Here is a 21,340-nt window from a genome sequence, read left to right on the forward strand (position 1 = left end):
GTAATACAAAATTTTCAAAATAAATGTTTACAAACTTTTAAGCATTATTTAATTCTAATTTTAATACTTTTTCCAGAAAGTTAATTAAACATTTGATTTCAATATTACGGTTTCCAGGTAGTGGCGAGGCATTAAACCTTCTTGGTTATTGGAGCAACAACTACTTCATTAGACAAAACCTCATAAAGAAACTATCAGTTTAACTTTCTCGCTGAAAATGCTAAGTTTAATTTTTTAAATTTAAGTTAAACATATTTTCGGAACCCAATAGAGGTTCCTACCTACAGGGTTAATCAAGTATTTCCTAGGTACACAGGTTTTTGATATTTTTCTAATTTGACTTTGGTGAAACCTGTAGTACCAGTTTAGTCCTCTATAATTTTTAAAACCAGAAATATTTGAACCGTTAGACTTTCTCAATCTTTCTATTTCTTCTTTTAATTTTTCATTTTCAAGTTTCAATTTATCAAAATCCTTTATTAGACATGATTTTGCCAAAATTCTTTTTGTTTCTAAAATTTTATTTTTTAATTTGGTATTTTTATTTTCTAATTTATACATGGATTTTGCCATTGCCTTAATACCAAAGTAAAGATTATCAGGAGGTAAAAGACATACCTCACTTACCATATCAGACTTGAAGCCTGACTCTCCCCCTACTTCACTGCATTCATATGACGTCCCTCTCCCTTTATCGATGCTGAGTTCTGATGTACTTTGCCCTTCATAACTTTATCATCAGTGCTATCCCGACATATTTTTGAATCTCGGACTCAGATGATGAACTATCATCCCAAGTTGCTTTTAGATTCTTGTGCTTCTTGGGTATCTTGCCTTTGTCCTTCTTTAGTTCTGGGCAGTCTTCTTTTAAGTGTCATTCTTTTTGACACTGGTAGCAACGAACCCTTCTTCTATTTCTTTGATTTTTCTTATTCTACATTTCTTTAAACTTATTAGATCTAAAGAACTTTTTGAAATTTCTTACCAAATACACTTCCTGATCTTCTTCTGAGTCTGACTCGGGTTTATCCTTCTTGGTTGTATTTAGTGCCATTATTTGACTTGATTCCTTAGTTGTTCCTGCACACCTGGTTTCATGTAATTCAAGAGTAGAAAATAATTCTTCTAAGGTACTTACCTCCAGGTCCTTTGAAATGTAATAGGCGTCGATGATTGACGCTCATTCTAGAGTTCTAGGAAATGCATTGAGTGCGTAGCGTATAGTATCCCGGTTTGTTACCGTTTCACCGAGGTTCTTGAGACCAATAATCAATTTCTTTACCTTCGCGTGTAGATCGGCTACCTTCTCACATTTTTTCAGATGGATGTTCGTTAGTCTGTTCCGAAGGATGTCTCTTCTTGCTAGCTTGGCTTCGGATGTTCCTTCATGGAACTCCAGGAACTTCTCCCAGAGTTCTTTAGCCGACGAGTAGCTTCCGATGCGGTTGACTTCTTGAGGCGGCAACACACTCAACAGGTGATATTCCGCACGGTTGTTCGCTACAGAATCATTATGCTCCTTCTTTGTGCACTGGCTCTCTTCTTTTTCTTCTCTATTCTGATTCATCGGAGCTACAAACCCATACTTTATAATTAACCGAATTTCGAATACAGTTTTCAGGAATACCTCCATACGACGCTTCCAGTGTGCGAAGTCCCCCTCGAATTTTGGTGGAACAATGCTTGGTCCGACCATCTCGTTGCTTTGATCAGCGGTTAGTCCTTCTGAAGCGCCTTGCTCTGATACCACTTGTTGGTCCCTTTGTAGGCCGGCAAGAGGGGAGAGGGTGAATTGCCCTGAAAAATAAATTACACCTTTCTCGGATTTTCAACTAATAATAGAACTTGTAACTTTAAATAAAAGAGACTAATTAAAAACAAGAAATCAGACACAGAGGGTTTACTTGGTTTGCAATCAGAGGATTGCTAATTCAAGGAAAGGATGACGCACTATCTGATGATTTCCTCTGGATGGAGTAGCCTCTTATAGCGTTGACAGCACAAAAGAATAGTAAAGCACAGAGAAAATGGATTATAGGTTGATTAATTAATCTGTGCAAATCAGTGATATATTTATAGCACTGGTCGGGCGCTCCGAAGGGTTCCGGGCACCCTGGGGGGATAAAACTTTATCCCCCAACGTTCAGATCGAGTCAAACATTGATCTGGTCAAAATCCGCTTCCGGGCGCTCGGAATGGTTCCGGGCGCCCGGACGGTCCGGGCGCCTAGAATGGATCCAGGCGCCCGGACCACTTAAGTCAACCCAGTTGACTTTTTGTGGTCCGGTTCCACTGGTCCGGTTCAGCTCATCTCGGTCCGGGTGTTCTATTCCGGCTCCATTAGCTTGGGTGATCTCGGCTATCCGGAATAGGGCTCATCCGAACCCAAGTTCCGGCCTTCTCCTCGAGCAGCCTTCCTTCCTGGTTTCTTGTCCCTCGAACGTCTCGTACGTTCTTCTCGTCCACCGGTGTACTCTTCCGCGGTCACCTCGTCCCTCGGATACACCGAGCCCGTCGGCTCCCTCCCCGTGTCGTCCTTCTCGCTAGCCGTGTCTTCTGCTCGACTTCCTGTGTTCCTAAGCTCCTGCACACTTAAACACAAGGGTTAGACAAAACAGGATCTAACTTAACTTGTTTGATCACAACAAAACACCTTGGGTTCCAACAGCATATTCATTATATAACCCATATGCATGAGAAGATGGGTTTAGTTCAAGGATGCACACGAGCAAGAAAAATAAGATCACAAATGAAGTAACGTGGAAACAAATTGTATGCTTTAAAGAAGGACATACAGATCTAATGCGGTGGAATAAACATACAAAAGCTGATCAACCGAAAAAAGAAAGAGCACATGGCGCAGTTAGAACGGGTTGTAAATCAAATATTGCATTTGTGAAGAAATAAACTCGGCCTAATTGGGTTGTTAGTAATTTTATAGAAACCCATAATCATCTACTCTCAACTCCATCCAAGGTGCATTTGCTACGTTCATATTGTAATGTTTCAGCAGTAAAGGAAACATTAACAAAACAGTTTTCAGAGGTCAATGTACCAACTTGTTAACAAATACGAATATTGGAGATAGAGTATGAAGGGTCTCAGAGAGTAGGTCGTACAAAAAAAAAATATTAGAAATTTTGAGAGAAATCTAAGAGATGAACAAAAGGGTATTGATGCTAAAACACTGATTAAGTTTTTTACATCTGAACAAGATAAGAATTTTGCTTTTTTCTTTAATTATGAGACTGATTCAAATAACAGATTTAGTAGGTATTTTCGGACGGATCATATATCTAGGCGGGCATACAGTGCATTTGGTGATGTAGTTGTATTTGATATAATATATAACACCAACAAATATGAATTGATTTTGGTACCTTTTGTATGAGTTAATCATCATCATCCGACAATTATTTTTGGTTGCGGATTTCTAAGTGATGAGAAAATTGAATCTTTTGTTTGGTTGCTTAAAAAGTTCATAGAAGTTATGTCTAAAGATCCACCAAGTGTTATCATCACTAATCAGGATCCTGCTATGACAAAAGTAATTGCACAAGTTTTCCCTCAAACAGTGCATCAATATTATTTGTGGCACATATTGAATAAATTTCCAAAAAAATTAAACCCTTTGACTTTTCAAAACCATTATCAAATCTTAAAGAATGTCATTGCAAATTCTACAACACCTGATTATTTTGAAAAGTCATGGGAAGATGCTATCAAGTGTGCTAACTTAGAGAATAATGATTGGTTATCGTTTATGTATGAATTGTGACACAGATGAGTGCCAGTATATTTTAGCCATTTATTTTGTGCTAGAATGTCAAGTAGTCAAAGATCTGAAGATTCACATGCATTTTTCAAGAGATATGTCTCAAATAAGAACTCATTAATGGACTTTATCATCGGTTTTAATAGAGCACTAAGATATCAAAGACACAATGAGTTAGTTGTGGACCATATTGACATGAATGAGCATCCGAAAATTAAGATAAATTGGCCAATGAAAACTCAAATGGTTAAGCTGTACAAAAAAAAGAAATGGCTGGAGTTTCAAAGTAAAATGAGCGAAAGTCATGGTTATTATGTGCAACCAACATTTATATGAGTTGACTCAGTGGTTTATCATGTGATGAAATTTGTAAGTTCTTCTTCCTCGAAACTAAGGGTACTCATGCATGACAAACAAAGGGATTACATATCGTGTAGTTGCACGAAATTTGAGTTTGAGGGTATTCCATGTAGACATATGTTAGCTTTTTTTCGTATTAACCAAGTGTTTCATTTGTCTGATACATATATACTCAAACAATGGACACGAGATGCAAAAGTTGGAGCAATATAAGCTTTGGGGGAGCAAAACTACATCAATGATTCAGATCCAGAAAGGTGTTTGATGTCGAGACACTCGAGGTTATCTTATAAAACTTCAATATTAATTGATAATTCATCTTTGACTAATGAGGGGACAACCTTTTTGGATGAACAATTCGATTCTATCTACAATAAAATTCAAGAGATGAATATTAGTAAAACATGCAATGATAGAAGTAAGAAGAAGAGATTTGTGGATGAGAGCCTTGGTATTCTTGATCGTTCTTCAGTAAGAACAAAAGGATATGGGAAGAGATTGAAATCATAAAAGGAGAAATCAACCTCAAATTCCATGCTATGTTGTGGATGCAGACATCGAGGAGTGTCATATGACAAGCGGTATGTGTTGATTAATAATGCATTTTTATTGTAATTTTACTTGCAAACACAAGCTTATTTCATTACATTTTGTAAATATGACAATGTGTCAATTATCAGATCGATTGAAGATAATAATCATAACATTGTTGACGATTTGTATGAACCAGATTTGACATTTATAGCAGGTACTATTAATATTTTAATATGTTAAATTATTGTGGTTCATTGAGAAAATGAAGTTCATAATTGTATATATTGTTGTAGGTTCTAACAACATGCACTAAGATGTTTGTAATTATCTATGGTTGGTATTCATCTATTTCCTTTATTTATATGTTTGATTGGTTTAGTGCACTAGATGGTTGTTGCTGCTGCTGATTTCACTCAACAAAAATGCAAAACTCTCTGAACTCGTTAATCCTTATGCCATAATGGATGAGGCAATCTATGTCAGAACAATATATGAGAAGACATTTTATTGAATTTTAGACAGCATGAAGATTATCTAATTTCAAGAAATACTTTGTTTCATGGATGATTTAAGAGCTATTGGTTGCTTTTCCAGGTGACAACTGGTGGCGGGACTCTTGATACAAATACAAACTATAAACCTCCCTCTAGTAAGAATGATGAGAAAACTGGTGATATTAAGTATTCAACTTATGCTCTTGAGGAGGTTACAGTAATGATTCATTGCTGAGGACTTCATGGCGTATTTGTTTCTCTTGATAATTTTAGATTCTCATATTCTGAAACTATTTGAGGGCAATGTTTATGTTGGTGATTTTCATTGTTTAGTGTCAGTGTGTGGTAGTTTAATCTATAACCTAGAAAATGAACAAGTGGTTTTTCATCTGTTCTATATCTTGATGATTTTGTTTTATATGTTGCATCTGACCATTACTTGCATAATCTATTTGTTGGGAATGTATTTTGAATGGTTGCAATAGTTTATTGATCAGAGATATTTAGTTGCAACAGTTTATTAATCAGAGATGTTGGGAGCCTAATGTGTTTGTTGGGAATGCATTTTAAATGATTGTAACAGTTTATTGAAGTTTATTGATAAGAGGTGTTGGGAGCTTACATTTTTTTTAAAAAAATGACTGGTTTCACATAAAAGAAAAAAGAATGACTAGTTTCACATAAAAGAAGGAAAATTGACAATAAACCATGGGATTGCACACCCTTATTGGCTTTCCTGACAATAAACCATGGGATTGCACACCCTTGTTGGCAGTTTTATTGCAAACGAAAATTGTGCAACAGAAGTTTGAATCCAGGATCAAAATAGAAGTTTGATGCACGTTAACTTTAAAAAGGATGATAAATTGGTACAAGAATCAACTCCTAAGTCCTAAATGTGTTGCCATGTGAAAGAAAGAAGTGATAGTCAAGATGATCGACTTGTTGGAGGCGAAGCCAATCCGTCTGCAGCTTGCAATAATAAGCTTGAACGCTGCCCTTCATGCAGGATAGAAGATGTCCAAACAGAACTTCTGAACTTATATGAGGTTAGACTAAAAACAGGCAAGCATAACTTCACAGGAGCCAAGAACCCTTCGATTTGCGGAAGCGAGGACTCCTTGTAGCTCATCTCCAGAAGCAGAGATAGTTGACTGATATATAGGAAATTTATTAGACAGGAAGGAAGAATCATTGAACTTGGCATGCAGGTAGCTAGCTATTGTTGACTTCCACAAAATGGCAAGAAGTGATTAGTTACTTGTTGAGTACTGCAAAGTACATAGATGATTGATTGGCAGGATAGTCATCAATTAATGAGCACAAAACAACTACAATATCATATCATATCATTAATTGTACATATGCATTTTGTGCACATCCTTTTGGTGGTGCCACGTACGCATGCATTATGCCACATGGAATAACATCAAATTCCAAACATAACAAATGTTTCACAACATATTAAGATAACATAACATATGTTTTAAATTCGATACACCACTTGTAACACCATTGTTCAACTTGAACTTAGATTAAAAAAAATAAAAAACAATACCAACAACAACTAGGAATTGAAAAGCTGCTCTATTTTTTTTATGTATCCTTCAACATTGTTTTTTTTTCAGACCTCAAAAGTTATTTGTCTAAATTTGAATTTGATCGTGAAGTCGAAGTTGCACATGATGAAATGGAAATTGGTGCAAACTTTTTATCCAAGTACGCTTGAAAAGCTTTTTGTGCCTCCATTCTACTTTTGTATGATTGATGTATGGCGCCCTTAAAGCCAATAACTTGACTTGATGTTTCTATCCACATTTCATAAATACCCGGATTATATCCAATAAATGTAACATATATTTTTCCCTACATTAAAATAATATTCAGAATTTTGTATAAATGGAATATTAGAACTTAAAATGAAATGATTTACCATTCTTTGATAAAAGGAAATGTTCTTTTGCAAGTTTCATGCACAATCGATATGAAAAACATAATTGACCGTATACATAATTGACAATAGATGACGGTATAACACAGAAGCAAAACAAAAGATTCAAATCATATTTTAAAATTTACAACAAAAACAACAAATTCATTAATTTAAAGATATTTCAACAACAAAAGCTTGGGAGTCTTTTTTAAATACTCAAGCATGGCTTAATCCCCAAACACTATAAATTTGGTAAAAAGATAACCAATTCCCAAATAACTTTTTTCTACTGCTATAAAGTGTAAATAATTTTGATGTGTTATGTATTTCAAAACATAAGTTTACAACTTATTAATTCTATAACTGTATATTTCAAAACTTCAAAAATTTTGATCACTAAAGAAATCAAATATTACTGAGTGTTTTTAAACCAGATCAGAAAGTACATCAACTTATTTGAAGATAATCACCATTGTCAGCAAAAGCATGATCTCACATGAGGTATTTAGTGGCTTTGTCTTATATGAGAATCCTATTTACGGTTATATTACTATTGATCGTGTTCCTCCATTGTATTCCATGCATGGTTATATTACTAATATCTAAATAAGTCAACACTTTAGCAGACCATGCAAAACAGAATCAAGCAAAAAATATTATATTGACCAAAATTAGGAACTTATGTTTTACCTGAAGTTCACTGTCAAACCTTCTTTTGTAAAATAGCTAGTAGATGGACATGAATATTGAATTGACGCCGATCAATAATTTAGGAAATTTTAATATGATTTACATAATTTTACAAAGATTATATACAATCCTTCCCGCATATGAATTCGAAGACATTAATTTCAAAGCATCAAAAATCAATTTATAAAAATGAGTTTTTATCGGCAATGAAGGGACGAGGATGATTGTGGAACCTAGCTTTGCAGCGCCTATGAGAATATGTCACAGCGAGGAGTCATGCAAGCTAGTGAGGACGACTTCGAATAGGAGGACAACGAGTTAATCCCCCCAAGGTAGGACGACTGCGGAGAGGTGGACCGCGAGTTAGGACTTCATATCGAAGCAATGTTGTAGGGGTTGGCTGCACCTGTGAGAGGTTGTGTCGGGGGCGATGAGTGTCGCGAGTGAGGAGGGTTGCGACGAGGAGAATCGTGAGTGAGGCGAGGGACAGGGCTTCAGATCGAAGAGCTTATGCAGGGCGTTCCACTCTTTGTCGTGCCTATGAGAGCTTGTCTCGGCGAGGAGGTCTCTGCGGCGAGGAGTGGAGCGAGTGAGGACGGTCGCGGTGACGGAGGATTGTGAGTTTGGGCAACGTCGGGAGGACGGCGAGCAAGGGAGTGCGCGGCGAGGAGAAACGCGAGTCTGGGCAGCGTCGGGAGGGCGGCGAGCTAGGACACAAGGAGGGAAGAAAGAGGAGAATGGGCAAAGAGAGAGGAGGAGGAGCAGGGCACATGGAGGGGTTCGTTCGGTTCATGGCAAAAAGGAAATAAAAAACGTGACGTGGACTTGCCACGAGGGCGTTCCGCAAATTTTGGTATATATATATATCTTACTATTTTATTAAAAATCTCCCCCCTTTACTAACTAATTTTGGTGAAGCCTAAAATGAATTTACATTACTGCCCTTTTTTCTATTCACACTAAAAATAATTACAAGTTTTATTAGTAATTCCACAAGCGAAACAATCAGTGGTCTAGAGTTCGAGACTCAGCTACGACGTATTATTATGAATTTTTCTCATCATTAATTTTCTCTGGTTGTTTTATATAAAAAAATAAAGTTCTCTTTAGTCCCACATCTTAGAATTGATAACACTATGATAAAAAAAAGCTTCTATAAATATTTTAAGCCGACGATGTTAAAAAATATACTTTTCTTAGTTTATTTTACTAAGATAAGTATAATATTAAATTAAAATAATTTTTTTCATAGGGAAGCCCATTACAGTAATTTATTGTTGGGGCTCAAATAATTTATATATTATTATATTACACACATAACATGTCTGCACGATCACACTAGTATTCATTGAGCTTCTTCTCCTCGTCTTAAAATTTTCATTACAAATTAAGACATTATCAATGCAACATCAAAAGTATAGAAATCTATCACTCTGTAATAAAAAAAAGGATAGTGTTAAATCAAAATATATTTTACAAATTATTATCAAGAGCATTTTAGTAATATCATATTTATATATTAATTACATACATATACATGTATATATTACAATTCATTTCTAGCTAATTGTCCAACAAAATTTAATATAAAAAAAAACCTCCTTATGAAAACCTAGATGCCATCAGTTGAGACTCATGTTCCGTCTTTCAATACAATTCATTAAGATTGGTGCGCTCAGCTTTGCCATTGTTGCCGAAATCGGTTTTTGAGATTCAATGTCATTTGATTCATCAAGATCAATATTAAAGCTGGTACAGCTCTTGAAGAAGCAAGCCATTCATTAATGCCATTCTGAGTTCCATTTTTCTTTTGGCTTTCACTTGCCAATGATCATCAATGCTCTACCAGTTTTATATATTTTACGTGTTCTTTTCCTTCCGAGAGTATTGTCCTTAATTTGCTTGAAGCTATTCGATTACGTACGTACACGACAGGATTGATCAACCTACTGGAGAAAATTGACAACTGTCGGCGTGAGTAGGTACGTTGTGGAGTCGGTGGACGACAAGGCGAATGGCAAGATTCATTATAAGCACGGTGCATGACGACGATGCCATATGCTCACTGCCCCAGCAGATTAAAAGAGCTGGACAATAATAGGTGTGAAGTTTAAGTAACATCCCTGTTCAAAATTATTTAAAAAACACAGAATTGGTAGGTTAATGGACGGGTCGTGCTATTGTTTGATTGGATTGTACAGTACTTCTACTGTTCTACGACATTATAAAAATGGAAGAAGCGATCCATGTTGTGCAGCTTAGTTAACTCGTAATTAAGTTGTCTCAGCTTAGAATGTGGAGATGAATAGTGAACGTTGTCGCTTGTCTTTAAATCCCAATGGATTTGCATTGAGATGGTTTTTAACTTTTGTCGCTGTTTATTTTCAAGTGAAGATGGCCAACGTGTAATGTCTGCTCGGGTGAAAAAGAAATGATCAAATTACAGTTTCAGTGTTCCTACATAAAACGAGTATGATATTCGTATTAAATGATCCTTTAAACTTAAGGTTTTATAAAAACGCAATCAATCGATTTCAACAAGAACAGCAGTGTTGGATCATGAGTATATTAGCAACTTTGTTATATTTTTATCCGTGATAGGAGAGTTGCCTTCTTTCTCTTTGAAGATTTTATGGTGGTCGATTATGAGCGGAAGAAGAGGGCTTGAGATAGATGACGGCAAATATGACATTTCCGTCTAGTCTTCTTAGAAAATAATCATTTTGATTTAGTTTTGAGCTATTGCTTTTCGGGTCATAAATAATTTCATAAAAACAGCTTTAAATTGTATGTCTAATTTCTGTCTATCTAACATTTGATGATCTCTACCAATTATTCGATCTTAATAGATCTGGGGTGATTCTGCCTTAAATCCTGTACCTCTTTTGGAATCGATTTCCTTCCATATGAAGGCAGTAGAATGATTATTCAATTTTAAGAAGGGGAAAAAAATGCCCCGATAATTTCCAAAGTAAAAACAAAAAAAAGTTGTCTCTATCATGACTGTCGTGCTTTCTACGCAATTAATTTCCTTCCACTCAAATAAAATACAGTGATAAGTTTCCAAATCGCTTCTAATTTATTCGTTTTTTCAATCTTTCTGCGAAATCTCAAGGCCTAGCGACAGAATGGTTATTCGATTTTACGAGAGCAAAAGAAATAAAATACTAACAAGTTCTAATTGCTATTAATTGTCAAGATTCTGTAAATCACCTGCATTGTTAGGGATGCAAATAAATCAAATAATTGAATCATTTAAAAAGTTCGATTTGATAAAAAATTCATTAGAATTTATTTATTTATTATTTTATCGAACTGAATTTGAGCCGGATTTCGAGCTCGATAGTTTTATCGAACCGAATTCGAGCTCAAGAATATTTGACTCGTAAACTCATGAACATGTTCATTTATAGTTCCGTGAGCTCGAGCTCAAGCTCGGCTCTTTTAAAGAGTTCGAGAACATATTTATTTATAGCTCGAGCTCGGCCCGTTTAGAAGGTTCAAGAATATGTTTATTTATAAGCTCGTGAACTTGGGCTCGAGCTCGGTTCGATTAATGGGCTCGTAAACATGTTCAACGATGTGTTGAGTTTGGAAGTTTAATGTAATAGTTTGGGATGCTCAATGATGTGCTTTAGTTTATATTATTTTAGCTGTTAAGTTTGTTGAATATTTATTCAAATGAGTTTTCGAGTTTGCTTAACAAGCTTGCAAAATGAGCTTTAAAACAAATCTTAAAACAAGTTCTAAAATGAGTCCGAAGATGAGCCCGAGCTCGCTTAACAAATTAGACTCGTTAACTATGATAATCGAGTTAATAACGAGTTGAGTTCAAATTGTTCACAAGTTTAGTAATTCCAAAACGAACCAAGCTCGAGCCTTATGATAAAAGTTCAATTCGAGCTCGAGCCCGAATATAACTTAAACGAGCCGAGCTCAAATTTAATATTGTTCAACTCGATTCAGCTCGGTTCGACTCGTTTACATCTCTATCCACACGATCACAGAACAAATGGAGTTTTAACGTCCCCTCAAGACGATACAATAGTTAAGACATAAGATATTATCATATAATATTTATTTTAAGATCAAAACTCGATATATTTAAGCATACCTTCTTTTCATATCTTGCTATCTGTACAAATAATTAATAATCATTTATAATTTATTTATTCTATATTAATCTAGAAATACATTGACAAGACACTACGATCAAATAAATCACCTTTTTAGCCTACGAAATAAAATTTTGGTGTGTCTCTTAAGGCAGCGCGTCTGAATATATATCTCATGTCTTGATTATTTAGATTAATGATTAATTATCATCTGTAATTTATTTTATCTATGTCGGTTTAAAAATAAATGGGTGGAGATGGTTGGTGAACATCGCCTTTTACCTGATAAAATTTTGACGCCATGTAGAAATGAGAAAGAGGTGAAATTTTGGCACAGCGAGTGAAATGAAATTCAAAAAGATCTATTTATTAGCTATTTGTCATGTTTTTTTTTCTCCCCTGTAATATTGAAGTCACTTTGCCGACTTTTGGCATTGCCAGTTTTCTGCACTTCCTCTGCGTTCTTGGGTTCAGTGTGAGCTTCTTCCCTTGCTCGACTCACCTTCTCTCTCCGCGGGCGTTTTCCCTCTCATCCCTACTCTCATTTTTGTTCGCAGCATCTGATTTTCGTCGAAAAATTCCTCCTTGCGTGCTTAATGTTGGGTACCTTCTCGCCCTCCGTAACGCGATTTCCTCTTTCTTTTTGCCGTGATAAATATGGTTCTGCGAGAGTTGCTCTTCTCTCTCGAATGGTTGCAATACTCAAGATGGTATCTTTTTTTTTTGTTTTTCATGATTGGTAAGCCAGCAGCTTCTTCGCTTGAGTGGGAAGCAGCGATCGTACTTGGCCTTGATTTCCCATTTCTTTCTCAATTAGACAGATGAAAATGATTAAAGACGCAATCTTTGGGCGTTCTCTCTTTTTGACTGGCGATCTCTTGCGGTTCTCGTTTGGGTAACCGAAGATCGAACGCTCTTCAAGCAAAGCTCGATTTCTGTCCCATTTTCGTTTCTTGTTTTCATTTGTTGTTCATCGTGGATCAAAATTTCGCCTTCTTGCTTACTTGTCTGGCTCTTGCAGGCATTTCCCAAAATTGGGGTTGCGTGTTCCATTAGCTTGTTTCTTTAATGTAGGAGCTTTCCTTGTAAAACACATCGGGAAAGATCAGTTCTTTGCGCATTCTAGGGTAGAATCTCTTCAGTTTGCATCTTAGATCCCTTCTGCAAGCCATTCTCCTATTTTGTCGTTAACATTGGCACTTCATTTAACTCTGAGGAGCTCAATTCGACCTAAACTCTTTGCTTTCCCCGCCGTTAATAGGGCAGTTCCCTTCCTCGGTCGCCCGATATTCCACTACGGAGGTGTTACTTGTTAGGGTTCCATTTCAATGTCTCCGTGGATCTGTTAGTTGATTTCTTCATTTGTCTTATTTGTTTATAATTTTCCTGGATTTTGTTTCTGGCTCCTAATTTCCTGTGAATCTACCTTCATCTCATTTTGCAAACTCCTGGATTTTTTCATTTCGCCGGTTGATGTGGTTGCTCGAACAGGAATGTAGGTTGATTCCTCTCGGCGGCGGCGACGACATGGCTGAAGGGAGTGATGCGAGGGCGTGGGAGGAGCTCATCCCCGATGCCCTGGGCCTCATCTTCCGCAACCTCCCTCTCCAAGAGATCCTCACCGTCATTCCTAGGGTCTGCAAATCGTGGTCGCGGGTAGTGTTGGGCCCCTACTGCTGGCAGGAAATCGACATCGACGAGTGGAGCCAGCACTGCAAGCCAGAGCAACTCGATAAAATGCTTCACATGCTCATAGATCGCAGCTGTGGCTCCTTCCGCAGGCTCAGTGTTTCCGGCCTCCATACCGAATCCATGTTCACCTTAATTGCAGACCAGTATGTAGATCTCATCTCATCTCATTCAAGCTGATTAATACCCTTGAATTTAATAGCTTGCATATGCTTAATGCATGGAGATAGCTTCGTTAAATGATGACTTAATTAGTATGCCTGTCGCTATCACTCTCAATTATACAAATTGTTGATAAACAAACCAAGCTCGTGGTACAAAATGACAAAAGTTCTCATGAAGTTGTGCTTTATCTGGAGTCTTCCCTGTATCATCATGCAGAGTAACATGGAGACGAACTGTTGGTAACAGTCGCCAGTGAAAATAGTGATTTTGCCATTGAGTTTCTGGTCGCCTTTGTTTTGGAAATTTCATCTTTTTAATGAAGGTCTATTTTAGATTTGTCTTTGCCAACTACATCATGGTACCTTCCTGTAGGAGTAACAACTAGAGGTGCAGAGGATAATCCACTTTTTATGCTTCCCTCGTACTGATTTTTTTTTTTTTTTTTAAAGTTTGTTGATAAATTCCTCTCACCAATTACCACACTGTAGTAAATTTGTTCTTTGTTTGTTTGGAGGATAACACATTCATTCCTTGTTAGTAGGTCAATTTGAGTTTGGTGAGAACTTAGTCCTCTAAAAGATTTGGGTGAACTTTTGTTTCGATGACTGATCGTCACTATTGCTGTTCTTCTATCTGTCTAGTGCTGGTTCCCTTCAGAGGTTGGAGCTTCCAAGAAGTGAAATGAACGATGCCATTGTCAAACTTGTTGCACCAAGATTGTGCAATTTGACTTACTTGGATGTCAGCTACTGCTCAAAGATAGGTGCTTGTGCGATCGAAGCGTTTGGTAAACATTGTAGATCCTTAGTTGTCCTTCGCCGGACGATGCATCCATTAGAGGTTGATAGAAATTACCAATGCCAAGAAGAAGAGGCATATGCTATTGCCAAAACAATGACCAAGTTGCGCCATTTGGAAATGTCTTACCAACCCTTGACGACACAAGCCGTACTCGAAATCCTCTCAAAGTGCAAGGATCTTGAGTACTTGGACCTAAGAGGTTGTTGGGATGTGAAATTAGATGAGAAGTACCTAAAGGAGAGGCATTCCGGTCTCAAGGTGCTGGGACCGGACATTGTCGACCATTATGAGCAAATTTTTTGGAATGACTGGGCAGACTCCTACTCAGATTCTTCTGGCTACGAGGAGGCTTTTGACGATGACGTCATTTGGGAGGATGAGAATGGAATTGAATTGGACGGGTTTCAAGTGAGATTCTATGGAGGTGGCTTTAGTGGCGTGGTCACTGGGTTCGATTGGCCTCCATCTCCATGAGTATCTTCATCGTCCATGCTTCTGAGAATCACTTAGTATCATTGCTGCAATGCGTGGGGTTTTCATAGTCATCAAAGTCAGTCTATCAGATAATGTAACGAAAAAGTTTAAATCCATTGTAACTTTGTTTTGGGTGTTGAATGGGATGCATTCCGAGGTTGAGGTAAGGTAGCTTTTATTGTTTAATATATGAATGTAGAATCTCGTATTTTAACTCTGCAATCTGATAAAGAGTTTGTCGTACTGACAAGCATGATTTCTTTCTGGTTTACTGTATAAGCCTGAAACACCTGTATATAGGAACAAACGCTCTTCTTCTCCATAGTCCAACCTTCTGAAAGTATCCACAAAGTTGCATCATTAGTCGGCATCTCGATTGAGCCGCACGATTAAAGAATCCTTGTCTGTGTTATTTGTCGCCTCCCCTTTTTCTCTTATTATTATTATTATTATCATCATCATCAACCACCTCAGTGCACTGGCTTTTCAGTTAGCTTTATTTTGCTACAGTCTACTTCATAGCAAGAACATCTAAATGGCAAAGGAATCCTCTGTGGCAAAAGGTTGCAAACTGCAGTGGCAAAAAAAGAAAAGCTGGCAAATGGTGAGATTTGTGTGGCTCAAAGGTATGATCCTCTAAAGTCTAGAGATAGGTGTAGATCAGACCAGTGGCATCAGTTTCTTGCAAGAAAAGTGAAAGTGCTTGTAGTGTTTGAATTATTGCTGCACTCATACCAGACTTTCGTGGACCGTAAAGAAGTGGGATCGCCGTTTGGTGTAGTCGCGTCTATCGAATTCGAACCACTTTATGCACGTATCATCCCACATCGTTATTTTTGTGTAATAATATTTCACTCATAATTTATTCTGGAAATATCCTCCTCTGAAGCAGAATTATCAAAATTGCACCGTCCTCTTAATTTTTCTGGAAAAATAATACTATTTAGTGTTTGTTAGTATTTGGGAATTATGGATTGACGCGTCATGTTCACCAGATGGGACACGACTTGGGTGGGGCCTTGCTCTTTGGCTTAGGACATCTTCAATGGTAGAAGCTCGGATATTCAGATTAATTAGCAGAGGACACGTACTGGGAGAGCTTTCCGGGTTTTCCTAAAAGTTAGATATCGCCGAAGAGGATCACTTTAATGGGACTACAAAAGTGCAAGCTTCCATGATTTGCAATTCTATCTAAGGCCAATTCTATCTATCCTTAACGGATTCACATGTTCGCATTCTGGTCCAGGGTAGTACATTTTTCTAGAAGACTTTCCTCATTGCAAGAATGGCTTCTGTGATTTGCCTTTCCCTTTCCCTTGCTTTGATATGCCAGGCCAATTCAGCTGAAGAGCTTTTGAAAGATTTAGGAGAGAATGAATTTAATGGATAAGACAATCCATATATAACAAGACAAGCCATATATAACAATAGCTTCGTCTTCATCTCGTTAAAGTGACTATTCAACTCTTGAAGTTATAAATATGTTATTTCATATTAATAAGATTTATCTTTCCTTCAATATTTTATTGTGATCTTCCATGAAAGACTAACAAGTCTTCCATGTGTAGGGTGACTAATAAAGAAACTTTATACAGTAACAAATCACAACCATCATCTCTCATGCTTGAGGAAGAGAATAGAGGATTGAGTGAATATTCCATTCATCGGCCATCAGATCTGAGGAGTTGTGACCCTCAGATCCCGCCTATTGTCATCGGCCATCGGATCTGGATCCATTGATTCGATGCTTCAGATCAAGTCTCATCCCAAGCCGTCAGATCGTTACTCTTTGCGATCCAACGCTCTAGATCGCATCACAAGCGATCCATCATACCTATTTGATCAACGTTGATCAACGGTAGCCATCCATTCCCTAAGTCAACTGTCCAGTCATCTCCCTTTGCCCATGATCAACGTTAATCAACGGTAGCCATCCATTCCCTAAGTCAACTGTCCAGTCATCTCACTTTGCCCACGAGGATGCCGCATAGGTACTGCCACGTCAGGTACGAGCCTGACACGTCACCCGAGTGCCACGTAGGCACTGCAATGTCACTTGGAGCATAAATTTAAGCTCCTCGCGACGATGCGAAGTGCGCCTACAAAGCGCCCATTGTGCATGTGGCGGGCTCATAGGTGCGAGCACCTGCTCGCCCTGGGCTAAGGGAGCACCTGTCCTTTTATTTTTGTGTTAACTCCATTAACACATTTTCATTAATAAGTAGAGAATACACATCGAGAATTTCCGATGTGGGACTATTCTCCCATGCACTTTATTAATGAATAATAAATGTTATTTTGGGCCGACTTTAAACATTAATTTCTCATTCACCCTTAATCGGTTTTGAGCAAATTAATAGTCTAAATCTATCTACTCGAATCGTAGATTTCAATTTTGAAGTCAATTACGACTTTCAACAATTGATGACTTCCTTCCTCAAAATCATTTTTGGTCCATTTAAGGCCCCAATATCCAACAGATCTTAAAAGAATCATGTCATGTACGACGTCTTAATACTTTCTTTGCAAAGTTTGCGACAAATCATTCGTGACTCCTAAGATATTTTTCATTAAGTGTATCTGAAATATAATTGCTTGAGCCCTTTGTTTGTGATCTTTTCCCTCATCTTCAACAAATAAAATGGCATAAATAATTGAAAGATACAAGCATACCAAACTCAATAATGTATTATAATGTGAATCCAACGTGTGCTCTCTGCTCTTTTTAATGTCTTCTCTTGATTTATACCTTGTCCAATGAAAATATCACCATTGTTAATTCCTTTAATAACTTTTTCAAATTATTTCTAACGAAGTATGTCTCTTCACTTGCATGACGCTCCAATAATATTGTTTAATTGTACAACTACAACAAAAAGTAGAAATCCTCGTATGATTTTCAATAAAGTTGTTAATGAACAAAACAATGAGCATAATAAACAAATTTATTCTCCATCATAATTAAGTTTTTTAAGCCTTTGAATTCTCCTCTCATATTATAAGCTCCATCGTATCCTTGCCCTCGCAAATTAGATATATATAATCCATGTTGGTACAATAAAAAATCAATAGCAGTCTTAAGTGATAAGGCAGTAGTGTCACTTACATGTATAATGCCTAGAAAGTGTTTAATAATATTTTCCCTTTCATGTACAAAGAGCAAAACAACTGTTATTTGTTCTTTAACAGATACATCGCTTGTTCTTTAACAGATACATCACAAGCCTCATCAACCAATATGGAAAATATTCATCACCAAGATCTCCAACAATAAAATTAGTGGTTAAATAAGCAATGGATTTGATAATATCTTATTGAATATCATGCAATGTCAATTTGAGCTTTGAGGGAGCATTGTCCAATGCAACTCCATTGATATCCTTATTATAGTCAGCAAGAAATCTTAACAGCTCAAGAAAATTACCATGATAGAGTGAGTTTATTGATTCATCATGATCACAAAATGGTAATCCTTAACGCACAATAAATCTTATGCAATCAATTGATATTGTCAAATGAACATGATAATCAGTAGCTACCTGACTAGACTAATTGACCAAATAAGTTTTAATATGTTATTTTTGATTCATTAAATCATAAGCTTACATCATTCACCTGTTGTGAATGCTTCTCTGATTTCTAACATGCCCCCGGGGCTATGGTGCAGCGGTAGGACATTCAGGTTGTCACCCAAGCACCTGCGGTTCGAGCCCCAGCTATGGCGAATTTGCAGAAATTTTTCCTCCAAATAGGGCACGCAACTAAAGGATGCTGGGCTCCTGGGCTGCCCGCTGTGAGCGCTTCTCGATTTACTCTGGTGGTCGGTGGGAAACTTCCGTGGGGCCGGACCGGTCACCCAGGCTCGACGTTATCCAGTCTGGTTAATCATTTCATTCTTTTCTCTTATTTCTAACATGTTCATGATTTTTTTTCTCTAATTTTTAAATCTCTCAGTAATAAAAGAATTACCACAACTTTGACCACCATGATCCATTTTGAATAACTAGCGATAAAGATAAAAGGTTGCGTCTTTTGCAATGTTGTATTCTAGCCAATTAGGGTGATTACTAAACCATATAGGTTGAAATATTCATTTTTCCTTTGGACAATAACACCAAGGAAATTCATGATATTTAGGTTGAAACGAACCTTTTTGTAAATAATAACGTCGAACAATCTCTTTTTATTCACATTATACTTGAGGATATTCTTTCTTAGACCAAGATCACTAAGATAGTCATTTGAATCAGCATCAGGAGGAGGCAACAGAGGAGATGAAGGAGGAGGAGATGGCGTAGGGGGAGATGCCCTGTTTGAAGTAGGTTCATCTTGCATTTTTTTAAAATACTTTAACATGGCTATTTTATCTAATTTATCATCAACATAATATTTTAGAAATATAATCACTGAATTTAATGACTATCCTTTTCCAATAATTCAAAAACAATTAATAAACAAAATTAATATAATTGACTTGAGAATTAATGATCCCTTATTTTTCACATATATTACTAAAGGTACTAAGTCAAATGTTTACATTATAAAAATATACTTTTCAAGTTATATAACTATCCAATTTTAATTCTTATTCTAAAGACGATTCCTTCCCTATACATATAGTTATTATAAGTTGTTTGTGTACATTATATGATGAGTCAATCTATGTAATAAATGATGTAATTCAACTGATCAAATTTTTGAACGATTGTTAATAAATTGATCATGCTCATATAACAAATCAAACATCAAATGCATGGAAGACCTCAATATCTATAAATATCTGACATACTTGACTAGCAAACAAAGATGAATATATGATAAATGAACACTAGTATTATATGTTTTTCCATCATTTAAATTCATAATCTAAAGAGATCAAGTAAGAAAACTCCACCTCAATCAAAAGACATTAGCTATGTGGAGCATCAGCGACAACGGCGGCACTAGCAGCAAAGAGTAGTGGCGCTAACAGTAATAACATGTGGCAATAGCGATGTGTGGCAACAACAACATGGATAATAACCACTATAATGTATGACGAAGGATTTTGAGAGTAAAATTAAGTTTAGAGAAAGAATAAGAAAAGGATAATAGGAGGAAGAAGAACACAGAAGAGAGAAAAAATTGGATGGGATTAGGAGGAAGAAGAAAACATGGGAGGGGAGAGGAAAAAAATTCTGCAATGGGAAAGAGAGCAAAAATATTGCAACATAAAGAGAAATAGAGAGTGATACGATGAATAAGGTAGGACCCTCAAAATTAGGGTTGAAGTTAAGAAGATCAGATGATGTGGTAATTAGAGTCAAAGAGGGTCAACACTCGGGGTCAAGATAGTCGCACAATTCTGTTGAATAGTCCAATTGATCAAATAGTTGGTATGATTGAATACCGAGCCCCCCCCCAAGCATGATGCAATCTCGGGCAGGTTCGACCGAGCCCTATTTTTGAGCGAACCTCTAGCCGAACAAACTCCTTGTCCGATCTAAGCGGATATTGAGTCTTCAAGAGGCTAAGTTCTTGAGATGTTCAATGCTCTTTAGCCGACCGAAGTCCTTGTCCGAACGGACCTTAGGCTGACTAAACTCCTTGGCCGAGAGGATACCTAGTTTTCAAGAGGCTAAGTCCTCGAGATGTTCAATGCTCTATCGTCGACCAAACTCCTTGTTCAAGTGGACCTTAGGCCAACCGAAGTCCCTATCTGAGCGGATATCTAGTCTTCAAGAGGCCGAGTCATCAAATGGGTCAGCGCTCTTTAGCTGACTGTACTCCTCGTCCGGGAGGATTAAGCCCGACAGGACATTATAAGAGACTCGGCCAACCCATCACCAAAAGCATATTAATGGTCTATCAACCCAACATTCCGTTTAACATTTGTGTAACGGTTGTCAGAAAATTAAGAGAATATTCTCTGTGTAGTTTGTGTGAGGAACCTTCTACACTATGAAACACAGAAATGGTGGATCCATTTTTTAAAAGTTATCATAATGACAGAAGGGTCGGTCCTTTTTCGACAATGCTTGGAGATTCGTGCAGAGTAAATTTAACACTATAAAAGGGTATCCATCTACAGACATAGGTATGCCAATGCAAACACTACACTACGCAAACTGAGACATCCAGATTCCATTGTTCTTCGTTACTATTCATTGCATTTCCTCTCGGATAGTTGTTTGACTTGAGCGTTGTAGTACCTGCACCGAAGACCCCTCCTCGGTTTGATTGCTGACATTTTTTCCCTCTACTTTTTGTTTTTGACACACAAGATCGCACGACATCTTCTGTTTCCAGTGCGGAGTCATTTCACAGATAA

The 21,340-nt window shown here is 37.1% G+C and overlaps 1 protein-coding gene across 3 annotated transcripts; it reads left to right on the forward strand.

Moving 5' to 3' along the window:
- The first annotated feature begins 12,268 nt into the window (after nucleotides 1-12,268).
- Nucleotides 12,269-15,273, forward strand: LOC122029924 (F-box protein FBW2-like). Of its 3 annotated transcripts, XM_042589065.1 has the most exons (4): nucleotides 12,301-12,376; nucleotides 12,459-12,504; nucleotides 13,393-13,736; nucleotides 14,397-15,273. In XM_042589065.1, exons 3-4 carry the CDS (start codon nucleotides 13,429-13,431, stop codon nucleotides 15,028-15,030), a joined length of 942 nt encoding a protein of 313 aa, XP_042444999.1. In that variant the 5' UTR covers nucleotides 12,301-12,376; nucleotides 12,459-12,504; nucleotides 13,393-13,428; the 3' UTR covers nucleotides 15,031-15,273. The 3 variants fall into 3 exon arrangements, with proteins under 3 accessions (XP_042444997.1, XP_042444999.1, XP_042444998.1); XM_042589063.1 differs by lacking the exon at nucleotides 12,459-12,504 and having other exon boundaries at nucleotides 12,269-12,376; XM_042589064.1 differs by having other exon boundaries at nucleotides 12,309-12,504.
- Nucleotides 15,274-21,340: the final 6,067 nt, after the last annotated feature.

This window comes from Zingiber officinale, chromosome 10B, assembly GCF_018446385.1.
Source record: "Zingiber officinale cultivar Zhangliang chromosome 10B, Zo_v1.1, whole genome shotgun sequence".
Classification (NCBI taxonomy): domain Eukaryota; kingdom Viridiplantae; phylum Streptophyta; class Magnoliopsida; order Zingiberales; family Zingiberaceae; genus Zingiber; species Zingiber officinale.

Excerpts from the sequence above, each read along its gene's own strand:
- LOC122029924 (XM_042589063.1), top strand. The coding sequence starts at position 12,284 with ATGTTTTTTTTTCTCCCCTGTAATATTGAAGTCACTTTGCCGACTTTT. Across the intron at positions 12,377-13,392 it reads TCTGCGTTCTTGGGTTCAGT|GAATGTAGGTTGATTCCTCT; the intron begins GTGAGCTTCTTC and ends TTGCTCGAACAG. Across the intron at positions 13,737-14,396 it reads TTCACCTTAATTGCAGACCA|TGCTGGTTCCCTTCAGAGGT; the intron begins GTATGTAGATCT and ends CTATCTGTCTAG.